At 28.2% G+C, this 27,808-nt stretch overlaps 1 protein-coding gene across 4 annotated transcripts in view; it reads left to right on the plus strand.

The window, feature by feature from the left end:
* Nucleotides 1-27,808, plus strand: part of LOC111679609 (ion transport peptide) — a 77,503-nt gene that overhangs the window by 13,538 nt on the left and 36,157 nt on the right. Inside the window, exon 1 of one of the 4 annotated variants that reach the window (XM_046953795.1) lies at nucleotides 13,565-14,100. The exons of 2 other annotated variants lie outside the window; for them this stretch is intronic. In XM_046953795.1, coding sequence (XP_046809751.1) covers nucleotides 14,074-14,100 — 27 coding nt within the window. In that variant the 5' untranslated portion in view covers nucleotides 13,565-14,073. Of the gene's footprint in view, nucleotides 1-13,564; nucleotides 14,101-27,808 lie in introns of those variants that run through there. One more of the 4 variants, XM_046953791.1, reaches the window with a different exon arrangement.

The following is a 27,808-nucleotide window of genomic DNA, read 5'->3' on the forward strand; positions in this document are numbered from 1 at the left end:
TTTCGGCAACAACATCGAACTTATACCGTAATATGGATTTTTAACCAACACTTACTAACCTGGTGTTACTGAGTTACAACACCCTCAAAACCTTATAGGTGATCTTCCTACGAAATGATATTGCCACAAATTTCTATAACTTGTTATGACTTATATCCTAAGAAACCTGATGTAATATGTTAATTTATGGTGAAATATAAAAACTTCATAAAAACTTCATAAAAACTTCTTAAAAACCACAGTTTTCAGAACCACTGAACTACGACTATAAGTTCCAATATTAAAACTTTAATCTCCCTACAATATTTACATTCTCGTAATATTATGTACATATTTATAGAATATAAATATCAATACTTTATCATATTACTCATACTTTAGTTAATTTTGAAATATGCAAATCATTTCAAATAATAATAACATTATATATGACAAATACACAGAAAAAAATTTATATTTCATAACTACAATGAATTCGTTAATAAATATAATGAAATGTTTTCATTAGGAAAATGAAAAAATTCATATCTACATAATATGTTATGGTATTTAAAGAAATTTTTGTGGGTGATTTCTTTTCTATTAATATTTATGCTTAAACATTTTTTCTCTCTCTCTGTAGTATATTTACTATGGTAGTTTAATCATTCATTCAATTTGTTTATTTATACCTTCAAGTAGTCAATAGTACAGTTTTATATTATTAAATAATATTATTAGATTTATAAACCAAACATGTTTGTTTTTCATTTTTTTTTTGTTTTGTTTTTCTAATCTTTAACAATGTATATAACGTAATAAGTCATTAATTTAGGGCGTAAAATCTGATTAAAATTGCAAAAATCCAAAGAGTAAGAAAGAGAGGGAGAGATCAGTAAATGCAAATTATTGTAGAATTGAAAATGAATTGAAAATTAGTTCAGTTTTTTTGTTCTTTTTTAAATAAATATAATTAAAGTTAATAAGTTCTTTTGCGTTGTTTTTTTTCTATAATTAATAAAACCACAGGTGTTGCTTTAATTGTAAGTTTATGTAACATAATTTATACCGTTAGTATTGATCTCATAGCAAAGTCTTGTAAATTTACTTAAGTTTACAAAGTCTAAATATTTTCTCTTAGTTTAAAGAAATTTTACATAAAATCATTGTTTTTCAAAAATCTTAAACTTATTGTCAAAATATTGTTCGATTTATAAGGATTTTCAAATGTTGTAGATCTTGTAAATATTGTTTGATTTATAAGGATTTTCTAATGTTGTAGATCTTGTAAATTTGCTATACTATCTATTGTTTAACAAAAAATATCATAAACAAGTTACAATGTCCAAATATTTTCTCTTAGTTTAAGTAAATTTTACATAAAATCATTGTTTTCCAAAAGTCTCAAACTCATGGTCAAAGTATTGCTTGATTTCTAAGGGTTTGCAAAGGTTGTAGATCTTGCAAATTTGCTATACTCTCTATTGTTTAGAAAAAAATGTCATAAACAAGTTACAAAGTCCAAATATTTTCTCTTAGTTTAAGGAAATTTTACATAAAATCATGGTTTTCCAAAAATCTTAAACTCATGGTCAAAGTATTGTTTGATTTATAATGATTTGCAAATGTTGTAGATCTTGTAAATTTGCTATACTATCTATTGTTTAACAAAAAATATCATAAACAAGCTAATTTTATTTAAAAATTCTTCAACTTGTGGGCAAACTAAATTTATATTTAATATATTGATATATTTATAATGGTTTGCTAATGTTGCAAGTCTTGTAAATTTGCTATACTCTCTGCTTAGAATAAATATCATAAACATGTTAATTTTATTGAAAAATTCTTAAACTTATTAGAAAATTTTCATTGTTTTCAAATTTTTATATATTTTCCAAGATTTTCAAATGTTGCAAGTCTTGCAAATTTGCTACACTCTCAATTGTTTAGTATAAATATACATAAAATAAGTATAAATATTACCTAAAATTATTGTTTTCCAAAAGCCTTGAACTCACGGTCAAAATATTGTTTGATTTATAAGAGTTTGTAAATGTTGTAGATCTTGCGAATTTGCTATACTCTCTATTGTTTAGAATAAATATTGAAAACAAGTTAATTTTATTTCAAAATTCTTAAACTTATGGTTAAAGTAAACTAACGTGTAAATTATTCATATATTTTTGAAGGTTTGCAGATATTGTAAGTCTTGCAAATTTGCTACACTCTTAATTATTAAGAATATACATCATTAACAAGTTAATTTTATTAAATAATTCTAAAATTTATGGTCAAAGTAAACTTACAAGGATATTATTCATATATTTTTGAAGGTTTGCAGATGTTGTAAGTCTTGCAAATTTGCATACATATAATACATATCATAAACAAGAACAGTTAAAGGCAAACTCCATAAATTTACGATCTGAGTAAACTTACATCGAAAATATTGATATATTTAAAATGTTTTTCAAGTCTTGCAAATCTTGCAAATTTGCTACACATTAAAAACTGTTTATAAGACATAATTTAACGATTCTGTTAAATTTACGTTCAAAGTATTGATATTGTATGTATAACAGTTTTCTTTTTGTTGTAGATCTAGCAAAACAAAGTATTGTTATATTTATAACAGTTTAAAATTGTTGCAGATCTTGCAAATTTTGCAAAAGTTTCAATTCTATTTAAAAATCCTTAAATTTATAGTCACAGTATTGACATATTTATAATCTTGTAAGTTTTACAAATTTACTTAAGTGTACACCGAGTAAAAAAGAAATATACACTCATGGTATCAAATTGACACCAAAGTGATTATAATTTTTTAATAATATCAGTTGCCAAAGGCAACTACAACAATTCGTTGTCGAAATTTAAACTTTATACAAATCTGTTGTTAAGAAACGTGTTAAGCTCACTATTAACAACAATTTGGTGTCAATTTGGTACCAGGCGTTTGTATTTGTTTCCCCTCTATGTAGCTAGCCTCTTGCAAATAAGTATATCAACTATTGGCAATAATTGTTGATTATATAAGCAATTGTTTTTTTTTAGTTTTTTTCGTAAAAATTTAATTTTTAAAATAATTATTTTTTGTACAAAAAAAAATTGCAAATAATTACAATTCATGGGAATCCCTTTCGCCAAGTCTAAAGGATTTAATTGTTCTCATTTTCATTTAATGGATAATAACACACAATGATTCATAGAGATGAATTTTCCATACACAAACATTATCTAAGATTAAGAAAATTTTAAAGATTTATATTGATTTTAGATTTCATTATAAATGTTACAGTTTCAAAGAAATGCCGTCTGATAGCCAGAGGCAGTTGACTTCTTGGAAACTAAAATAGTTTTAATGACGTGGGTTGCAAAATACTTTTCCATTCATTCAATATATTTTTGTAAAAATACTTTGTAATTAATTTTTGCAATGTAACCCATAAATAGTTAAACAATTAATTTTTTATAATTATTTTTAATTTTTATATATTTTTTGTTCATTTACTTTTCCCTCACACTGTTAACTTTTACTATGCTTGTTTTATCAATCATTAAAATCAATTATTTGCACAAATAGAATTGTATTTCTCCACGGTAAAGTACAATGAAAAAAAAGTTTTATTTTGCATTAATTAAAATTAATAAATTACAGAAATAAAAAACTCTATGACGTTTTCGCCATAATCTGGAGCAAAGTTGAGAAAAAAAAAACGAATGCAAGCCATATTTGTACACACTTCTATGAAATTAAAGTTCAATTGAATATATAAATTTTCAGAATAAACCATGACTTGACAAGAATTCTTTATTGTTTCATGTCGATAATTAAAATACTTATAATCTCAGTTACACGTTACTATTTGGAAACTGTACTGAGTTATCAAAAAGTTTAATTTCTTACTTATCTCAATGTTTGATTCCGCTGAGTTCGGAATCAAACATTACTGCTGTTTCTCGAAAACCCAATCTTATAATGAAATTCTAAGAACACATTCGGATTCAGCGGAACACAATCCTTGGTCTTTGAGTCAGAAAATAGTTGAGCTGTGTTATTAGCCGTTTTGGCGATGTCAATGTCTTTTAGCATTAGACCTGTCCGTAAAAAGGGCCCCATGATGTTTATTATATCATCTAAGAGTCCAGAACTTTTGTTTTAAAGTCGTTATTTTGTACTTTAAGATGTCATAACCGATTTTATAAATAAAGTTGCCTTTCTGCTGTTAGAACACGTCTTAAGTGAGGCCTAAAACTAAGGTTTTTCAATTTTTCGAAAACTCAATCTAATAATGAAATTCTAAGATCCCATTCGGATTCAGTGGAACACAATTCTTGGTCTTTGAGATAAAAAATAGTGGGCCTGTGTTATTAGACTCTTCGGCAATGTCAATGTCTTTAGAGGTTTTTCAATTTCTAGGACACAATATCTCGTAAATCTAATAGTGAAGTTCTAAAAACACATTCAGATTCAGCGGAACACAATCCTTGGTCTTTGAGAGAAAAAAATAGTTGGTCTGTGTTATTAGCCTCTTCGGTGATGTCAATGTGTTTAAGCGTTAGACCTGTCTATAACCAGGCCCCCATAAAGTTTATTACATCATCTGGAAGTCCAAAAGAAGAAGTTATAACAGAGATTAAATTTTATTTTAAAGTTGAACTTTTATATGTCATAACCGATTTTGGACACTTTTTAAATGAGTCCACAAACTGAGGTTTTTCAATTCCTAAGACACAATCGACTTTCTCGAAAACCTGAAATTCATAGAAGTTTGGAAGTATTTAACGAAATGTAATTAATGTAATTATGGCGGGTGTCGTAGGGCTATGAATCTGATCTTTTAATTGACTAAAAATTCATGTTGCAAACAGACCCTGTTATATTGTAAAACATTCGATCTGTTGGTTATTAAATTCAGATATTTTGTTATTATACGTTTCGGCAAAGTGGACTTTTAGAATTTGCTCGTTAAAGAAAGAGAAAAAATAAAAAAATGTTTGACAGCTTTAGATCTAGCTTAAGCTCTTAATTTACTTAATCATAAAGTTATGCAGTATTGCTCAAAACCTCAGCAATTTTTCTAAACAGATTCAAAATTAACTGTAACTAACTATAGAAAACCTTAAGTTTGTCGCATATTCTTCGTTCGTTATGATTTCTAAATATTATTTAGGAATTGATTCTAAATGATTTCCCTCTGATTTTCACTGAAATATTCAGTAATTCAAGAGTTCCTGCTCTATACAAAGTTTCGATCCTTCATCAGATCTTTCATCATACGTTGAAAAAGTTCTCTTAATGATTTATGTGTGGACTAAATAGTTTAACAAGACGAACGGACGTAACATGAAAACTCTTTAGACTTCTAAAATGTGCGCGCTATTAAACCTTTTAGCTCCTCGATAAGTCGCAGGGATGTGGAGTCTAACCACTTTACACTTTTTATTTTGGAGTTACGTTAAATCACTGACGCTTAAGATTATTTTCTTCAGGATAATGTTAAATCGTTGGTTAATTCAGGATAATGTTAACTCGTACCAGCGCTTTCAAAGTGGTCATTTTGATGATGTTATATTATTCCATGACTTCCATAACTAATTCTCAAGTCCTTTAACTAAAATGAAAAGTTCTTTGAGTTTTGAACAATGCGAACAATGTAGGGTTTTATAAATCGACTTTTAAATAATCGAATAATCGACTTTTTGTAGAAAAAAGTCGAAGTCGATAACTATTCATAGACTATTGTCTATGAAAAAAGTCGAAAAGTCTAAAGTTCAAAAAAAGTGGAAAAGTCGGAAAGAGTCGAAAAGTCGAAAATAGTTAAAAAATGGTCGAAAAGAGTCGAAATGTCGGTTATAGTCGAAAAAGTCGAAAAAAGTCGGAAAAAGTCGAAAATAGTCAAAAAAGTGAAAATAGTCGAAAAAGTCGAAAATAGTCGAAAAGTCGAACTATTTTTAAAATACTAAAAGTCGACTTTTTAATAAATGAAAAATGTCGAAAAGCCTAAAAATCGACACTTCATAAAATGCAAAAAGTCGAAAAAGCGACTTTAAACTTAATGCAAAAAGTAGAAAAAGCGACTTTAAACTTAATGCAAAAAGTAGAAAAGTCGTCTTTTAACTAAATGCAAAAAGTCGAAAAGTAGACTTTTCGAACCCTGTTTAACCGAATTTAACCGATCTTGATCAATAAAACATTCATTTGAATAAATAACATTCTTTCCAAAAAAAAAAACAAACTATAAAATTGCGATAAATTTAATGATTTTAAATCCAAATTAACAGTTTTCTTCAAAAAAAAATTCCCCTTTAAAAAATGTTCCGTATTACTCACACACAATTAATTGGCAGCCCAGAATAACCGGCAAATTGTGTAAATAGACTGAAAATATCTCAAAAAGAAACAATAACAAAAAAAAAAAAACTATAACAAAATATAAATCAACAAGTGGCTGCCAACAAGTGTGTCTGATGATCATATATGAGAGTTACAAACAAAAACCAAGAATTAAAAAAAAACAACATACAAACACCAATATTCACACTATAATTGTTGTAAAAAGTAAGAGCAAATTACAGCAAATACTCATTATAAAATTGTTATTGTAAGAGAAATGCATTAAAGGAAAAAAAAACAACAAACATTTTATTTATTTCTTCGATTCTTTTGCAGTTTTGTAGTACCACAAACCACAAGAATTCTACAAAATAAAACATTTAAAAATTGACCAACCTACAGCACATACTCACAACAATCGCGCTCAATTACACTCACTTACACACACACACACACAACTTATTAGTCACGGAAAGTGAGCGACAAGAAACAGAGAGCACAAATAGAAAGTATCTGATAGAAACATTTTCGAGAAAATATAAAAAAAACATGTTTACAATAATTGAAACTATAGGATGCATTCAAAACAACAACATGATGAACAATCAATCGATTGATCTTACATTTGTGTATATTCATGAATATAAACATTTTTACTTTAGCAACATGTTGCGCCAGAGAATAAACAGTGTTTTAAATTCAAATGTTTTTTATTGTTAGAGATGTTTGTGAGTACTTTTGGTATAAATTGGTACTTTTTGAAAGTTTTGTTGAGAAAAATAAAAGTGAAAGATATTAAAAAAAATTAAATTAAGTAGAAATGTACAAACTTTTGGTAGTTTCTCAATACTAATCGAAAGTTTAATAATAAAGTTAATACAAAAGAAACTTTAACGAATTTCTAGTTTAATATACATTTTGATAAGCAATTTTTGGCTACAATGAAAAATTTTACCTTTTTTCGTTCTAGTTCCGTCTAAATTCAGTTCTAGATCAGTTCTAGTTTTGTTCTAGTTCAGTTCGGTTCTAGTTCAGTTCTATTTCAGTTCTAGTTCAGTTCTAGTTTAGTTCTAGTTTAGTTCTAGTTTAGTTCTAGTTTAGTTCTAGATTAGTTTTAGTTTAGTTCTAGTTCAGTTCTAATTCACTTCTAGTTCAGTTCTAGTTTAGTTCTAGTATAGTTCTGGTTTAGTCCTAATTTAGTTTTAGTTTAGTTCTAGTTTTGTTCTAGTTTAGTTCTAGTTTAGTTCTAGTTTAGTTCTAGATTAGTTCTAGTTTAGTTCTAGTTGAATTCTTGTTCAGTTCAAGTTCTAGTTCAGTTCAAGTTCAGTTCTAGTTCAGTTCTAGTTCAGTTCTAGTTCAGTTCTAGTTCAGTTCTAGTTTAGTTCTAGTTCAGTTCTAGTTCAGTTCTAGTTCAGTTCTAGTTCAGTTCTAGTTCAGTTCTAGTTCAGTTATAGTTCAGTTCTAGTTCAGTTCTAGTTCAGTTCTAGTTCAGTTCTAGTTCAGTTCTAGTTCAGTTCTAGTTCAGTTCGAGTTCAGTTCGAGTTCAGTTCGAGTTCAGTACTAGTTCAGTACTAGTTCAGTTCTACTTCAGTTCTACTTAAGTTCTAGTTCAGTTCAGTCCTAGTTCAGTTTTGTTTCAGTTCCACATCAGGTCTTGTTCAGTTCTAGTTTAAATCTAAATCTAGGACAATAACATGATAAATGAGGCTGATGCAATCCCTTTTCACCAAACTATGTTTTTCTTCACCAAAAACCGTCTCTATTTTTCTCAGTTAAATTTCGTTGATGTAGACAGAAGTGGACTTAGCACTATAAACATTTAAACGATTTGGAAACAAAACAATTTTTTGGGCAATTCTTTGTTGTTTTTTGTTTACGAAAATTTGTATTGTCTAGTATAACACTATGAATTTGCGTACTTTTTCTCTTGTTCTATCATCCAAAATAGTACCTACTTGTGTGCTCAACACTCACTAATCATCACTGTATATCTCCGATAAACACGATATGTGAGCGAGAATTGAAAATATAAAACACAACAACAAAAAAAGAAAAAAAACAAAACAAATTGAGAAACACGACACGTACAGTGAAAAAGACTTCAAATACTTTTGCTTTTTGTGAAAATCACTAGTCCTTTAAAGCAACTGAAGAAGAAAACATCGCGAAAAGTATTAAATGTTAAAAAATTATATTAAAAAAAAAAATAAATTATTAAAAATATAAAACAGCAAATAAAAAAAAAACGTTTTATGGTTTAAAAAGAAAATATTATAAAAAAAATATAAAATAACTACAAAATTAAAAGTGTTTTTTTTTTTGCGGAAAAAAGTAAATTTTAATATTTTATCTTAAAAACAAATAATAACAAAAAAAAAATAAAAATAAAAAAATCCTAAATAAATATTTGTTAAAAAAAACATATTTAAATAAAAATCTTATAATAACATATGGAATTTTACAATATTATGTTTTTATGGACAACGCTACAGCGGCTGCACATGCGCATTTAGTTTATAGGTTTAATATTTAAACAAACAACAACAAATAACACAAATCAAAAGTAACTCAAAAATATCAAAAAAAAAAACTACAAAAAGTACCTAAAGGAAAAACAACTTTCAACAAAAATTGTAACTTAAGGTTGTTGTTAATTTTTTGTATCTTTTACGGCATCATCTTCCAAAATTCCACAAAGTCAGCCAACCGGCCAGCAAATATTAAAAAAAATCACCCACAAATATTTACTTTTTTTGTTTTGTATTTTTTTTGTTATTGTCCATAAACATCATGGGTCTTTAAAGTGTTACAACAAGACTTACCAAACAAATAACAGCAACAAAAACCAACAAATCCACTTAACAACAATAACAACAAAAAAAATTGTTAAAACACACAGCTACAAAAAACAAAAATCAAAATTTACTACCATTGTTTTAATTTCTTCTTTTACTTCTTTAATACGCAAGGGACCAAGAAAATAACATAATTTTTAAACAATCCAAAAGAAATTTTTATTTTTAATCGAGCGTAACGTTTTTCAACAGTGATGATAATCCATATTGCTAATTAAATCTGTTATCGTGTTTTAGTATGCAGTGTGCGTGTGTGTGAAATTTGTTCATAAATTTTGCAAGGATTTTGAAAAATTTCCCAAAAATAAAGTGACAAAAATTGTATTTTTCAAAGTGAAATCGTTTTGAATTCTTTAATCAAAATTTTTAATTGAATAGTATTCCAATCGGTAGATGCATTAATTCCGAAGTTTTTACATTTTATCAAAGGTTTATAAATCAAATTTTCATACAAAATTTTATTCTATAAACTTTGGACTCCGGTAGGTTAGTGGTTAGTGTTTTAGTCTGGTAGACCGGTTTTAGTACTCTGATTTTTGGATATTTATTTCTCAAACCTTTCTAATACTTTAATGCTTAACAAACGTAGGTCTGTCATCCTTATTTTATGGACTGATCGAAACTTTTAAAGTCCTGTATTTGAATATTCCATTGATAAGTCCACGAACTAGTCTATTGACTAGTCTTTTAGCTAGTCTTTTCACAAGCCTAACAAATAGTCGATTGATTTGTCAATAGTCTTATCCATTTTTCATAGTTATGATCTAGTCCATTGACTAGTCTAATGTGAATAATAAATGGTCCATGATGGACTAGTCTATTGATCAGTCTTTTACCTAGTTTATTAACCAGTCTGTGCACTAGGTTATGAACTATTGACTAGTCTTTTAGCTAGTCTAATAAATAGTCTTTTCGTAGTCTATTAATTAGTCAATAGTCTTATCCATTTTCTATAGTTATGATGTAGATCAAGGTTTAGTCCATTGAATAGTCTAATGTGAATAATAAATGGTTCATGATGGACTAGTCTATTGATCAGTCTTTTATCTAGTTTATTACCAGTCTATGGACTAGGTTATGAACTAGTTTGTGGACTAGTCAATAAACTAGTTTATTAACAAGTTTATGTACTAGTCTACCGATTAGTCTTTTAACTAGTGTATTAACCAGTCTATGGACTAGTCTATTGATCAGTCTGTGGACTATCTTATGAACTAGTCTATTGACTAGTCTATGGTCTAGTCTATGAACTAGTCTCTTGACCAGTCACTCTACTAGCAAGTGATCAGTTTGTTGACTATTTATTTACAAGCCTATAAACTAGTTAATTGTTCAGTCTTTAAACTAGTCTATTAACCAGTCTATGGACTAGTGTACTAATCAGTATGTGGACTAGTTTATTAACCAGTCTATGGACTAGTCTATTGATCAATATAAACTAGTCTATGAAACTATCTATCAACGGGTCTATGGACTAGTCTACCTACCAATATGGACCAATATTTTAACTAGTCTATTTACCAGTCTATGGACTAGTTTATAAACTAGTCTGTGGCCTAGTCTAATATCTAGTATGTGGACTAGTCTATAACTAGTCTCTTGATCTTTCAATCTACTAGCAAGTGATCAGTTTGTTGACTATTTATTGACAAGTTTATGAACTAGTTATTTGACCAGTACTTGAACTAGTCTATTAACCAGTCAATGGACTAGTGCACTGATCAGTCTGTAGACTAGCGTATTAACATGTTCTTGAACTATCAGCCTATAGTCTAGTACATTGACAAGTCTATTGACTAGTCTTCTAATGACCAGTCTATAGACTACTCTATTGATCTGTCAGTGGACTAGTCCTTTTACTAGTTTATAAACAAGTCTGTTGACAATTCTTTAAACTAGTCTATTGACAAATCTATAGACTGCTGAAATATATTTGCTAGTCTATTGACAAGACTTTGAACTAGTCTATTGATCAATTTGAGAAGTAGTCTATTGATCAGTCTGTGGACTAGTCTTTTGATAAATCTTTGAACTAGTCTATTGACCAGTCTATGCATTAGTCTCTATACTAATCTTTTGATTTGTCACATTTGTTCATTATATATGAGTCATAAGATAAAAATATGTCATACAAAACCGTTTAAATTCTTAAACATTTCATTTTAAATTAAGACATTTCTTTTATAACCTTTCTATGAAACTAAATTTAAAACAATGTATAAGAAAACGATTCACTTCAGTTAAGCATTAGAATGTTGTAGATGTTTTAACGTAACGATAAAAAAAGTCTCAGTGTTTTCAAACTCATCGATCGATCGCATTGCAGAATTTTAAAATAATGAACTCTTGAGATGTGTAAATGATCTCACAATTAATTCATTATTGAAATTAAAAAGGCATTTTAAACATGGTGCTGTGCATTATAGGTTTTATATCGAATATCAAGATCAGCAATTCTTTTTGCCAGATCTATTCGAAGATCTCTAGTCGTAGATACTCTCTATTCTTTTAAGCTGTAAAGATAAGAAACTGTCAATTAAATAAAAGGAGAAAGACAAATAAATAAAAATTAAAGAGAAACGGTGACTGTACAATAGATGAAACCACACGATCCTCAGATCTAATTAACGGTATTGGTAAATTCTTGATCATGAGTCAACGATCTTTTTGGTTATAAATTCTGTTCTAGATCACTAAACTTGTTATCGTAATTTCTCTACTCAAACTTAATGTAGATCAGTAATCCTTATAATGATTATTTCGTCTGATCTGTTTTAGCTCTCTAGTCATAGATATCTCTCATTCTTTTATGGTGTAAATTTTAATTATAACACATGGTCTTCATATCTTATTAAATAATCAGCGTTAATAGTAAAACATTGATCACATGGCAACGATCTATTTCGTTATGTTTTCTATGACAGATCACTGATCTTTTTATTCAAAGATCAGTAGATCTAGATCAAACTTACGTAAGATCAATAATCCTTGTAATAAAAATGTCGGCTGATCTTTTCTAGCTCTCTCAACAATCTATTTGTTTATGTGTTCTATGACAGATCACTGATCATTTTAATTACAAGAATTTTTGAATTTGAAGAACTTGCTAATCAATAAAAAGGGAAATAAGTGACTGAAAATTAGATTTAACAACACGATCATAATAATAAATGCTTGACCAGGAATCAACGATCTTTTTGAATATATATTCTGTGCTAGATCTCTGATCATTGTTTCATTATTGTAATCGTTTTATCTTTAATCACACTTACATAAGATCAGTAATCTTTATAATGAGTATTTCTGCTTATCTTTTCCATCTCTCTGCCATTCTTTTAAGCTCCAAAAATGAGAAAATGTTTTGTTAATGAAACCACATGATCTTTAGATCTTATTATCATTGATCATGAGTCTGCCATGCATTTGATCATTCTGTGTGCAGATCACTGATCTTTTTTCATTCATTTGAAATAAAAACTCTATTACTCAAAGTGCTTTATGGGTCTTAGATTATAATTCTTGATCAGAACATGAGTCTGGAATTCATTCTGCGATTGATCACTGATCTTGTTTTATTATTAAAATAAAAACTCAAAGTGCTTTATAGGTCTTAGATTATAATTGTCGATCAGATCATGAGTCTGCCATTCATTTGGTTATTCTGTGGCAGATCACTGATCTTGTTTCCTTTTTGAAATAAAAACTTTAATACTCAAAGTGGTTTAAAGATCTTAAATTATAATTCTTTATAAGATCTGATCAGCATTTAACATATATATAAGATCAGTATAAACCTAAGGTTTAAACAATTAGTTCTTTTACAACCCTGCTTTGTTGTGGCAACTTTAAACTACCTGTTGATGTTTTTGACACCCTTGACCACAGTTTTTCTGCCTTTTTGAATTTATAAACCTTTTTTGTGTGTTTTTGTTTCTGTTTTTTTGTATTCTTTAATAAAAAAAAAAAGGTTCTTTTGATTTGTGTTAATAAAAGATGATGTCATAATTATTTTCTAATAAAAACGCCTCCAAAAAACAACTAAAATAAAATTAAATGCATTAATAGATGTTATTAATAGATTTTTACAAGACTGAAATGAAAATTACCAACAGGAAATATAATTTCTAAACACTTCCGATATAAATGACTATAATAACTTAATAATAAAATGGCAACTAAATAAACATAAAAATAAAATAAAACCGGCTAAAAAATAAATGTGTGATGCCAAGAAACAAATGAGAAAAAATAAATAAATAAACAAAATACTTTAAGAAATTGTTTATATTAACACAGAGAAAATATTACATTTAAAGAAATAATTTTATTAATTTTTTTCTTCTTTTTTTTGTATAATTTTAGCTTTTAAAGAAAATTAAAAAAAAAAAACAAACAAATTTCAAAAATAATTCCAAAATAAGGCATTTTATTTACAACAAAAACAACAAAAAATCATAATTGTTTAAATTTTTAATAAGTATTTTTTTCCAAGTGTATTTCAAAAAAACCTCAAATGCAACTTAACAACTAAAAGAAATTTCTAAAAATAATATTATTTTCTTTAATTATTCATAATGATAAAATAAATTATTTAAATGAAACAATAATTCTTTAATCTGAGAACGAAAAAACAAAACAATTTTGATTAAAAAAACATTTAAATACAGTTTAAAATAACAAAGAGCAAAATATTTGTTTAAACACTTCAAGTGTAAAAGTGCTAAAAATTAAATTAAAAAAAAGAAAAGTTTCCTCTCTACTGGTTCCCAGCCCTGTATGCTAAATAAAAGAAGTACTTAATTTTCTGCAATTATATTTACTTAATAATATTTGTAAAAAAAAGAAAAAAAGAAAATTTACTTAATTTTTTTCTTCACCGATCTTCTGAAATATTACTATATGCTTAACAAATCTTATTTTGTAAATGTAAGTAATTTTTGAAAAAAAAAATATATATTTTATTTAAAATTTTACTTTGATTGTCTAAAATAAACAACTTGATAGAGAAGTCTCTAGTCCAGACTATAGACAAGTCTCTGGTCCAGACTATAGACAAGTCTCTAGTCCAGACTATAGACAAGTCTCTAGTCCAGACTATAGACAAGTCTCTAGTCCAGACTATAGACAAGTCTCTAGTCCAGGCTATAGACAAGTCTCTAGTCCAGACTATAGACACGTCTCTAGTCCAGACTATAGACAAGTCTCTAGTCCAGACTATAGACAAGTCTCTAGTCCAGACTATAGACAAGTCTCTAGTCCAGACTATAGACAAGTCTCTAATCCAGACTATAGACAAGTCTCTAGTCCAGACTAAAGACAAGTCTATAGTCCAGACTAAAGACAAGTCTCTAGTCCAGACTATAGACAAGTCTCTAGTCCAGACTATCGACAAGTCTGTAGTCCAGACTATAGACAAGTCTCTAGTCCAGACTATAGACAAGTCTCTAGTCCAGATAATAGACAGGACTATAGACTGTAGACAATACTATATCTATAGACAAGATTCGGAACTTTAAACAAGATTATAATCCAGATATAGGCAAGACTATAGTCCAAACTACTGATAATACTATTATCCATACTATAGTCCAGATCTTGGACCAGACATAGGTAAGACCATAGACAAAACAAATGTCCATACTATAGTAAACTTTAGTCTGGACTATAGAATAGATTTTATCCCAGACTTTAGACTATAGTCCAACGTATAGACTAGACTATAGTTTAGACTACATAATAGTTTAGACTACATTTAATAGACTATAGTCCAGAGTATATACAATACAGTAGAAGGATCTTATAGTTCAGAAAATTGTCAAGACTTTTATCGAGTTTATAGACAGAACTATTAGGCCTGTCAAAGAATTTCATTCCGGTCTAAAGTGGATTTATAACTTGTAAATAAATCTATAAAAAAAATGTGAAAATGTGAAGTGATTTCATTCTGAAAAAGTTTTAATTTTTGAAGAAAAAAATAGAACAGATGATTCCATTTTCGATCGGAATGGAATTCTGTGACAGGCCTGTATAGTCCAGACTATGATACAATTAATAAAGTCAGTAGCCTTGTACGCACAGCTGATCATCAGCTGTTACAATTTTATTTATCAAAATTCCTGTTTGTTTACATTGAAAAAAAAATGCAAAAATTTTAAAAAAGTAAAGAAATTTTTGGTTTTAAAAGAAGTTTTTTGGGTCATTCGTGATTTAAATGTCTTTTTTGTCCTTTTCTCTTGATATAATAACAAAATCTTTTACTGCGTCATATGTTCCAAATCAGTTTCAACAATTTTTTGCACGACCAATTACTTCTTCACAAAAAAAAAACACACACACATTTTATTCGCGAAATTTGTCTTCCAAATATATATAGTTATGGTTTTCCACATTTAATTAATATAAAATATTAATATTAATTGTTAAAAAATAAAATATTTACTAAAAATTTATATTTTTCTTGTGTTTATTTGTTGTTCTTTTATTCGCCGCACACAGTTTTATTTTGACAGCTGGGATTAGGTTACACTAACAAATCGACTGTTGTTTTTGTATGGTTTTAATTGTTGTAGCGACAGTGTACACTGTTCCACGCTATTATATTTGTCCAGTTTGATAAGTTATTTCTCGAAATACTTTTTCTCAAAAACTACTTACAAAACTACAATTGTACTTAAATTTCCATCTCTGTACCTTCTCTTTCTTCTTCTTCTACTTCCAATATTAAAATTTCTCTCAAGTACTAAAAAGTATTGAAGCAAATTCTTTTTTTTTGCAAATTAAAATTGTTTTTAAAAAAAGATGTCAATTTAAATTGATGTTTGAAATCAATAAAAACAAGCAATAATAATAATGACAACAACAATAAAATAAAACTTTTATTGATTAACACTTAACAAAAAAAATCACAGATATTTATTTGATTTAAACAAGAAAAAAAACGTTTTTTTTTTGTTAAATGTTGTCGTCTGTCTTGCGTTACTGTTGTCTTCTTCAGTTTTGAAATTTATATTGCGCAGATGTAGAGGATATTGAAAATGAAATTAAATTCACACATAATAAATTTTAAAATGGATGTTTTGAATTTAAAAAGAATTTCTTTATTAAGTGAAAATTGCAATTAAAAGAAATGTTTATAAGTATGTAGATATTCCATATCCCAGCAAAAAAAAGAACATCCAAAGAAGCGAAAAAGAAGTAGAATTTACTCCATAGATGTGTTGGAAAAGATCTGAAGAAGTTATGATTTTAACACAGACTTGTCATATAGAAGGGATGTACTTTTTATTTGATTCCAAATTCATTACATGACATTCTCAGGAAGTAATTTTTATGTTCTTTTTTTGGAAGTTATTATTAAGTGAAATCGTAGTATTTTAGAATAGAACTAATTTGACTCACTAATATTAACATAACTCCAAAATAAAATCAGTTTTATTCAAAAAATTTCAGTACAAAAAAAATTTACTTGAAAAAAAAAACAAAAATGAAGTCTTTTCGCTTCTTTGGAAGTCAATAAACATCACTTCCACAGAAGGTAAAAAAAAATCACTTAATGCTACTTTTGAAGTGCAAATAAATGTTATTGTTTTGGAAGTACTTCGTTTTATTTTTACTGGGATGTAAGCAGAAAATAAGTACAGTTATATGTAGGATATTCATTGATCGCTTACACACTGATCGCAGATTTTAATACGTACATAATATGTATGTTTGTATGTATATTTATACCCTACACCACTTTAGTATATATTGGGTTTGTAGTGATGTTTGTAACGCACAATAATATTGGTCCTATAGCCACCTTAAAGTATACCAATCGACTGAGAATCATTTTCTGAGTCGATTTAGCTATGTCCGTCAGTCTGTCCGTTCATCCATCAAACAACAGGTCGCAATTTTGTAGATAATTCAATGAAATTTGGTAAATGATCTTCCATGGACGAAGCCTATTGAAAATGGTTAAGATCAGTCCATTATTTCACCTAGCCCCCATACAACTGAAACCTCGAATAGGGCTTTTAAACTTTAAAATCAAACTACAGGTCGCAATTTTGGAGATAATTCCATGAAATTTGGCACATGATCTTCTATTGTCCCAGGTACGAAGCCTATTGAAAATGGTTAAGATCGGTCCTTCATTTCACCTAGACCCCGTACAACTGAACCCCCCAGTAGGGCTTGTGAACCTTGTAATCAAACTGCAGGTCGCAATTTTAGAGACAATTCAATGAAATTTGGCACATGATCGTCTATGATACCGTAGGCGAAGCCTGTTGAAAATGGTTTACATCTATCCATTATTTCACTTAGCCACTTTATGGTACCGTAGACCAAACCTATTGAAAATGATTAACATCGGTCCATTATTTCACTTAGCCCCCATACAACTGAACCCCTGAATAGGGCTTTTAAGTTCATAATTATGTTTAATATACTCATATATCGACAAAAAAACTGCAAAAACCAAGTTCTATACTAGACTTGATGAATCTCACGAATTCCATAATAATATGACCTAAATTACATTATATTATTGTAAAAGTTGTAGGGTATTATATGATAGGCCTCGTCTGACTATAATGTCTTACTTGTTTTCGAAATTATTTCAAATATTTCAATTTTGAATGAATTCTATATGTTTATACATCTTTGTATATGTATAAATATATAAATTTCAAAAATCATTCATATGGAACAACAACAACAGACTAGTATTACATACATATGTATGTACATATAGTCTAAATGTCTGTTGGGTTGTACTGATCTGCTGCTACTGTTAACGCTCCAGTTGTATTCATCCACATTATAATTGTGTGCATTTTTGTGTATTTTTGTTTTCCCGCCAAACGAAAACAACTACAACTACATACATTCATACATGCACACATACATACATTCAAAACAAAAGTACCGCGAAAAGAAGAACGTAAAAATTCTTTTAACTAAATTTTAAAATAAGCCCACAAAATAATTGTATATAAAAATTATTTATTCAAGTTCATTAACATAATTATGGCTAAGATAAGTTTATTTTATTTTTTCATTAAAATTTGAAGGCAAAATATTTTATTTATTGTTTAAAGAATTTTTTTTATATTTTCCAAATGGGAAAATGTTATTTGCACAAAAAAACTCTAAAAATTTATGTCTAAAATCATTGTTTATAGCAACAAAAAAATATATACATACATATATATTCCAGAAAAATCATTAAATAGTTTTCTATCTTAGTAATGTTTTATTTATTTTTTTTTCAATTTATATTATTTATATTATGCATTTGAAAAAAATTTAATTATTTTTAATGAAAATTCTTTTGCCATGATTTGCTAATGTTTAAATTTTTAATCGGGTACAAATTTAATGATGTGTTCTGCTTTTCTTTTTCTAACTATAAATAATGCAATTTTTTTTTAATTTCCATAAATTAAAAATAAACAAAAATTTTATAAAAAAATTATAAATTTTTTGGCACCTGAACTGTGCTACAGATAGTATATGGCTTATAGATAAGACTATAAAGAAGACTATTAACGAGAATATAGTCCAGACTATAGACTAAAAAGACAAGAGTATAGTCCAGACTATAACAAAAAATTTAGACATATGGCCGCATTAGTAAGTTAGTTAGCGAGCTAGCTAGTTAGTTGGTTAGTTAGTTAGATAGATAGATAGATAGATAGATAGATAGATAGATAGATAGATAGATAGATAGATAGATAGATAGATAAATTGGTAGATAGATAGATAGATAGATAGATAGATAGATAGATAGATAGATAGATAGATAGATAGATAGATAGATAGATAGATAGATAGATAGATAATTAGATAGATACATAGGTAGATACAAAGATAGATAGATAGATAGATAGATAGATAGATAGATAGATAGATAGATAGATAGATAGATAGATAGATAGATAGATAGATAGATATATAGATAGATAGATAGATAGATAGATAGATAGATAGATAGATAGATAGACAGATAGATAGATAGATAGATAGTTATTTAGTTGGTTAGTTAGTTAGTTGATTACTTGGAAAGGAAGGTGTACATATATCATCAAATCCAAAGAATTCGCTCTCCTTAACCAGTGCCTCAGGAGTTAAAAGAACCCACTACCTCGGGTCTACTACACTAGAACACTAACCACTAACCTACCGAAGGCCGCAGACATATCACTAAAGTCTAGAGTCTAAACGATAAATAATCTTATGCCCTGAATGTAGAAAAGACTAAAGCCATACTATGACAATACTATAGTCCAGACTATATAGACAAGACTACAATTCTGACTATATACAAAACTAGGTTTCAGACACGGCTTTTGTCCACTATATGCAAGAGTTTAGACCACTATAGATAAAACTATACTACTCAAGACACGACTATAGACCAGACAATAAACAAGACAAGGCTATTGTCCAGACTGTAGAAAAAGTTAAAGTCCAAACTATAAACAAGATTATAGTCCATACAACAGGCAATAGTCCAGACTATAGACAAGACTACAGCCCAGACTAAAGACAATAATATATTCCACAATATAGTCTAGACTATATATAAGACTATATTCCAGACTATAGACAAGACTATAGTCCAAACTCTAGATAAGGCTATAGTCTAGATTATATACAAGACTATTTTCCAGATTAAAGAAAAATTTATGTCCTGACTATAAACAAGACTATAGTCCTGACTATAGACAAGACTATAGACCAGACTATAGTCCAGACTATAGACCAGACTATAATCCACACTATAGACAAGACTATAGTCCAGACTATAGACCAGACTATAGTCCAGACTATAGACAAGACTATAGTCCAGACTATAAACAAGACTATAGTCCAGACTATAAACAAGACTATAGTCCAACCTATAGACAAGGTTATATACTGTGAACAAGACTAAAGTCCAGACTATGGACAAGACTGTAGTCCAGACTACAGACAAGACTATAGTTCAGACTGTCGACAAGACTATAGTTCAGATTATAGACAAGACTATAGTTCAGACTATAGACAAGTCTGGACTATAGGAAAGACTGTAGTCCTAAAGACAAGACTATAGTCCAGGCTATATACAGAATCCTAGATAAGACTAAAGTTTATAGTATAGACAAGGTTACCGTCCGAAATATAAGCAAAACTATAATTCAGACTATAGATTAAAACATAGTCCAGACTTTAAATCATTTTAAACTGCCCTAAATCCCACCTAATAAATAAATAACTTTTTCCCTTATCTAATATTAATGGCAAAAAAAAAGAGATAAAAATCACCATCCATCGATCTTAAGTTGAAATGTAAGCGAAAGTAACGGTTAGTCAGATTCAGATACTAATAAACAGCTTTAAAAATTACTTATAATGTTGTTGTTATTTTATTATTAAAAAAAAGCCCCAATACATATAAACAGTTTTAATAAAAAAATACTACTACTAGACATTTATAGTGCAAGTTTTAATGCACTAAAATGCATACGATTTATGTGCGAACAAATCGAGTTCATGGGCAAAAATACACAATATATATTTGTATTTGTAAATGCACAGAGTATGTAAGTAGTAGCAGATATTGGCCGATTGGTCTAAGTGAAAAAAAAACCAAGTCAACAAATACCAGCCCCCTTTTTTTTCATTAAAGCTTGAAATTTATTAAGAAAATATTATCTATATTATAGTTGTTGTTATTGGTGTTCTTAAGACAAATACATACAATCTTATTCTATATGTAGATTCATTCATTCCGAGACTGACTTGCCTATAAAGCAACAACAACAACGGCAACAATATGAAACATTATCACTTCAATTTAATCAAAAGCAATTGAAAAAAATTATACATTTTCAATGTGTGTTGCTTTTAAAATTACAATCTCCTTTTCTTTTCTGTACTTTTAATATGGACTTGTTTTTGCCCAATAACACTTTTTTTCTTATTACACACTTTCCAAAATGAATAAGAAATATTTAGCTAAAAGATTCCAAAATTTTTACTTTTTATAAAAATATCTGAAATATTTGCAATAAATACTGATAAGTCTTTTTTTTTTATTATTATCTAGTAAAAGTTTTTAGACATGATAACATTAGTTAATTAAGTTAGTTTTTGGACTTGTCATTATATTTCTAAAATATTTTAGTTGCTATCTAAACTTTGAAATCGTAACGATATTGATGTGCTAATTACAAATTAATACGTTCAAAATTCAAATTAACAAACATTTTTTATTCGTGCTGAACCATCAGCATGACTGTTATTTAAAATTGATAGCTATTGTTAGTTATCAGGAACTTGATAAATTAGAATACCTTGACACTGGGGTGGAAATGGTGTTTGTCATTTGAAATAGTTATTTATAAATAAATTAAAATTAGTTTATGACTCTATAACTGTACAATTAGTTGGTGTTATTAAAAGGGATATAGAACAGATCAAATACATAGACAATAAAAGACCATTGTCTAGACTATAAACAAGTCCACAGTTTAGACTATAGACAGAACTTTAGAATATAGTCCAGACAATAGACAAGACTATAGTTCACATTATAGTCCAGACTATAGACAGGACTATAGCCCAGACTATATACAAGACTATAGGTAAGACTATAGTCCAGACTATAGGCAAGACTATAGTCCAGATTATAGACAAGACTATAGTCCAGATTATAGACAAGACTATAGTTCAGACTATAGACAATACTATAATCCAGACTATAGACAATACTATAGTCCAATAGGCAATACTATAGTAAATATAATCTAGACTATAGACAAGACTATAATCTAGACTATAGACAAGACTATAGTCCCGACTATAGACAAGGCTATAGTCCAGACTGTAGACAAGACTATAGTCCAGACTATAGACAAGACTATAGTCCAGACTATAGACAATACTATAGTCCAGACTATAGACAATACTATAGTAAAGACTATAGACAAGAATATAGTCCAGACTATAGATAAGACTGCAGTCCATACTAAAGACAAGACTATAGTCCAGACTTGAGAATACTATAGTCCAAACTATAGACAATACTATAGTCCAGACTTTAGACAATACTAAAGTCCAGACTGTAGACAAGACTATAGTCCAGACTGTAGACAAGATTATAGTCCAGACTATAGACAAAACTAAAGTCCAGACTATAGACAAAACTAAAGTCCAGGCTATAGACATGACTATAGAAAAAACTAAAGTCCAGACTATAGACAATACTAAAGCCCAGACTGTAGACAAGACTATAGTCCAGACTGTAGACAAGACTATAGTGCAGACTATAGACGAGATTATATTGCAGACTATAGACAAGACTATAGTCCAGACTATAGAAAAAACTATAGTCCAGACCATAGACAAAACTATAGTCCAGACTATAGGCAAGACTATAGTCCAGACTATAGACAAGACTATAGTCCAGACTATAGACAAAACTATAGTCCAGACTAGAGACAAGACTATAGTCCAGACTATAGAAAAGACTATAGTCCAGACTATAGACAAGACTATAGTCCAGACTATAGACAAGACTATAGTCCAGACTATACACAAAACTATAGTCCAGACTATAGACAAGACTATAGTCCAGACTATAGACAAGACTATAGTGTAAAGTTGAAATGTAAGCGAAAGTAACGGTTAGTCAGATTCAAATACTAATAAAGGGCTATACAAATTACTTATAATGTTGTTGTTGTTTTATTATTAAAAAACACCAATAGACAAGACTATAGTCCAGACTATAGACAAGACTGTAGTCCAGACTATAGATAAGACCGTAGTCCAGTCTATACCAAAACTATAGTTTAAAGTTCGTGTCTCAGATCAAAGTTCAAACTAGATTGTTCTTGACATTTTCAAAATACATTTGACTCAACTCAACTATTAAACGATTAATTTCAAGTTGTTTTCTTAAGATTTAATAAAACGATTTTAATTAATTTTAAAGGGGGAATTTTTTGTCTCATAATTATTTTTGATCTTGTTAACGTGTAATTTACCGTTTTTGACCATGAGTATTACATCAGTTTTTTTTTTGTATTACCAAAATTACCCTATAACAACTTTTTTTCTTTTGTTTTTTTTCTCTTCTCTCTTTTGTGTTCTGGTCTGGTTTTTTTAATGCCAATTAAATTGTTTGGTTACTAGTAGTTTCTCTTGTTGAAAAGAATTTATTTGCTGATGCAATACTTTGATTTATTATGTTCATATGTGTCAATAATTTTATACACAATTTACGTTATTTTGTTACATAAAACTGAAATGTCTGAAAGTTTTAGAATGTGTGTTTTACTTTCAAATGTATGCATTTTGTAAAAGTTTATAGATCAGAGCTTTATGACGCATGTCTTTAAAATTTTTTTAATAATTATTAGTTTATATTTCTTTAGAAAATGAGATCAGGATCTGTACAATCTAAAGGATCTTAAGATTATTATATTTTCAAGTAAAAAATTGACAGTCTGATTACAAAGATCAAGGTCATCGGCCGATTGTTGTAACTATACTGTTTAGGTTTATGTCATCACTAAAACGATAATTTTGACCCTAAATTGTCCTCTTATATGATCACTTTTAACCCTGAATCTTTTAAAGTTTTTCGCTTATCTAGTAGAAATATTTGTGATGAAATTGAACAATAGGGACCGATTTCTTATTGGCCAAAAAATTGTCTGAAAATTTAGCTTGGAAAACTTTGGTGTGTCTGATCAGAAAGTTCATGATCATATGGCACTTGATATTAAATAAAGATTAAGTTTTGTGATAAATATTTTTGTACTAAAGTAGCCGACAATATCGCTCGATAAAGAATTAGACTCATCCAAAAATAGTCAGTCGAGCAGTCAATCAGCTTTATATTTCGAAAGAGACTCCATTGTTATGCGATCCTTGAAACGTTTAGATGATTTCATTTCTTTAAGTCATTGACCGGTAATGATCGTTTGATCCCGAACATTCCATTCTAAATTAAAGTGCTCACAATTTGAACCCTAGATTTCGATTAACAGTTAATTATAGATGCGATCATAAACTTGTAAATAGACTAGTCAATCGTCTAGTCAAAAGTGCAGTAAATAGAATAGTCAGTCAAATAGTTAATAGGCTTTGTCCCTTAACACATTGAAGAATTCATTTCTTTAAGACGTTGACCGGTAGTGATCTTCTGACCCCGATCACTTATAAGAAATTCAAGTTAATAATTTAAATTCAAAACTTGAGATTGTCTCTCGATTGTTCCCACGAGTTCACCTACCTTTAACGCTTATCCCTAACCACCGAGTGTTTACGAGGAAGTCAATCGTCTTACCCATAGAAAACGAAGAAACAGCAAAAAGTTTAAGTTTGTTTTTCAAGTGTCCTCTACATCGCTTACAAAGGGGATACTTAAGGGACAATTGCTTTCGTCCTCGTTTACAAAGAGTGACGAAATAAAGTCTATCAGGTGGATAGACGTTCCCACGACCATTGGACGATTCGCTCCGGAACGACCCAAGTCATACTCGGCCAAAGACAGCTTTATCAATCGAAAGTTTCTTTCCCAGGAAAGAACTACCAGAAACAGTTGAACTGCTAGACAAATGGAAATCATTGTCTTTTTCGTATGTATTAACTCTTTGTCGAACTGTTGGGTTGTGTCTATGCTTTGGAGATTTGTGCCATGGCTAAAAGTGCGATTAAATAAAGTTGATCTAACACGGTTGTCAAATCTTATACCGTTGCCAATAAAACGTCTAACGATCGACATTTTCTAAACATTTTTCCGACAACATTGAAGATTTAACAACAACAACGTAAAAGGTAATCATTGACTTTTTCGTAACTATTGTCTCTTTGGGTTGTGTCTATGCTGATACGGTTGTCAGATCTTACAATGTTGTCAATAAAAAGATTCAGAAAATGTCTAACGATTCCGAAATCTTAGCAATTTAGTTTTTGAAACGTTATTACACATTTTCTGGAAATTTTTCTGACAATATTGTAAAATTTAACAACATAAATGGAAATGCCTTTTTCGTATGTATTGAACGAACTGCTGAGTCTATGCTTTTTAGATTTGTGTCATGGTTAAAAGAACGATTCCTTAAAGATGTGATATACGGTTGTCAGATCTTAAAACGGTTACTAACGATTGTGTTAACTTACCATTTTCGTTTTGAAACGTTATTAGATAGTCTGTGAACATTTTCTGACAGCATTGTAAGATTTAACAATGTAAATGGAATTTATTGTCTTTTTCGCTTTGTTGAATTTGCTGCTTTTATGCTTTTTAGATTTGTGTCATGGCTAAAAGAACGATTACTTAAATATTTGATACACCGATGTCAAATCTTACAACGTTGGCAAAAAAATATCAAACAATCGTGTAAACTTACCATTTTTATATTTAAAAGTTATTAGACATTTTCTATACACTTTTCTGATAATATTGTAAGATTTGCTGGGTTGTGTCTATGCTTTGTAGGTTTGTGTCATGGCTGAAAGTATGTTTACTTAAATATTTGATACACTGATGTCAGATCTTACAACGTTGGCAAAAAATTTCAAACGACTGTCTAAAGTCACTACTTTTGTTTTGAAATGTTTTTAAACATTTTCTGAAGTCTTTTCTGACAATATTGTAAGATTTAACTCTTTTTTTTAACTCATTCCCAAACTATGAAACATCTTAAGAGTAAAATCTATAAAAATTATATTTTATTTAGTTTATTGCGGAAATTTTTTTTGAGGATATTTAATTAGCGTTAAATTTTCTAGAATTGAATTTTTCAAATTCCTAAATACTAATAAAAAAAATTTAACTTAATTGCAAATATTTTTATTAGAAATTTTTTTAAAGAAAAAAGTTTATTCTTTTTATATAAATATTTTGAACAAAAAAAAGTGAAAATATATCAGCTGCCAGTTTATTCCAAAAAAAAAAAAATAATAATTAAAACGGATGTGGTGAATCATTTTAATGAAAATTGTTGAAAACTTGATGTCTATAAATTTTTTTTAATTTTTTTTATTACTTAGATAAGATTTATTTTAACATTAAACGAATAATATTAAGGAATTTTGTTATTGTAGAATTAAAGAATTTTTCTTTTTTTTTTTTAATCAATTAAACAAAAACTTTAAAAAAATATTTATTTCTTTATAAATAGAACAAATTCACTTGGATTATTTTTCTACGGAATATTATTAACTTATATCACAAACAAATGTTTATTATTATTAAACTGATTTGTTTAATAAATTTTAATTTAATTTTATAACTTAATGTTGTCATTAACAACTTAACTTAAGTAATTGTTGAATATGTTTTAATTAAAAACATCTTAAAATAATTATTTTTTTTCATATCTCTTTATGAGCTGAGAACATGAATATGATCTATAATAAAGTAGGATTTTTTTTTTAAATTAAATATTTTTTTTTTAAATTGCCACATATTTCTCTTGCTTCCCCTAAAAATTTTGAAAAATGAAAACCAACAAAAATTCTTTATAGTGTTTATATAATAATTAAGACAACCAGCTGTTTTAGTGACAGGCCCCCTTTTTATTTTGCTGTATATCAACTTATTAAACTTGCAATAAATTTTAAAATCCCCCCCTGGGGTTTTATTTGAATTTGTTTAAATGTTTTTTTTTATTTTTTTATGACTAAATAATTTTTTATATTAAACTATAAAAATATTAAGAAAACAACTAAAAAATTATGTCATTTGTAGTTATTACAAAATAATTATATTAAAAAAAACTATTAAATTTGCCATAAACAGTTGATAAAATGTTTTTTTTTTCTATCTAAAGTTAAATGGCGAAAAAAATTTTTATATGAAAAAATTATATTTATAAACAAGTTATTTTTAAAAATTACACTGCCCCTCTTATCATTTTAGAGTATTACATAGAGAAAATTTCTTCAGATTAAACCATAACAGATCCTCAAAACTTCAAGGATCACTTATTAATCTTATAATTCTCAAACAGTTTAATGTAAATTATCAAAGAAAAACTTTATTAAGTTTTCTAAGTACCATTCATTTAATACTTTGCTACCGATTTGATCCATAAGTTGTGTATATGCTTTGTAGATCATGTGTCATGGCTAAAAGAAAGATCATTTACAATCAGAACTGCTACAGTTGTCAGATCTTACAACGTTGTCAATAAAAAGTTTCAGAAAATGTCTAACGATTCCTAAAAACTTAGAAATTCAGTTTTGAAACGTTATTACACATTTTCTGTGAAATTTTTCTGACAAAACAAATACTTTTTTAAGGATCACTTATCAATCTTATAATTCTCAAACAGTTTAATGTAAATTATCAAAGAAAAACTTTATTAAGATCTTTAAGTACCGATCGTTTAATACTTTGCTACCAATTTGATCCATAAGTTGTGTCATGGCTAAAAGTACGATCATTTACAAGCTGATCTAATACAGTTGTCAGATCTTACAACGTTGTCAATAAAAAGTTTCAGAAAATGTCTAACGATTCCTAAAAACTTAGAAATTTAGTTTGGAAACGTTATTACATATTTTCTGTGAAATTTATCTGACAATATTGTAAGATTTAACAACAATCGAAATAGAAATCACTGTCTTTTTCTTACGTAAGGAC

This window comes from Lucilia cuprina, chromosome 6, assembly GCF_022045245.1.
Source record: "Lucilia cuprina isolate Lc7/37 chromosome 6, ASM2204524v1, whole genome shotgun sequence".
NCBI lineage: Eukaryota > Metazoa > Arthropoda > Insecta > Diptera > Calliphoridae > Lucilia > Lucilia cuprina.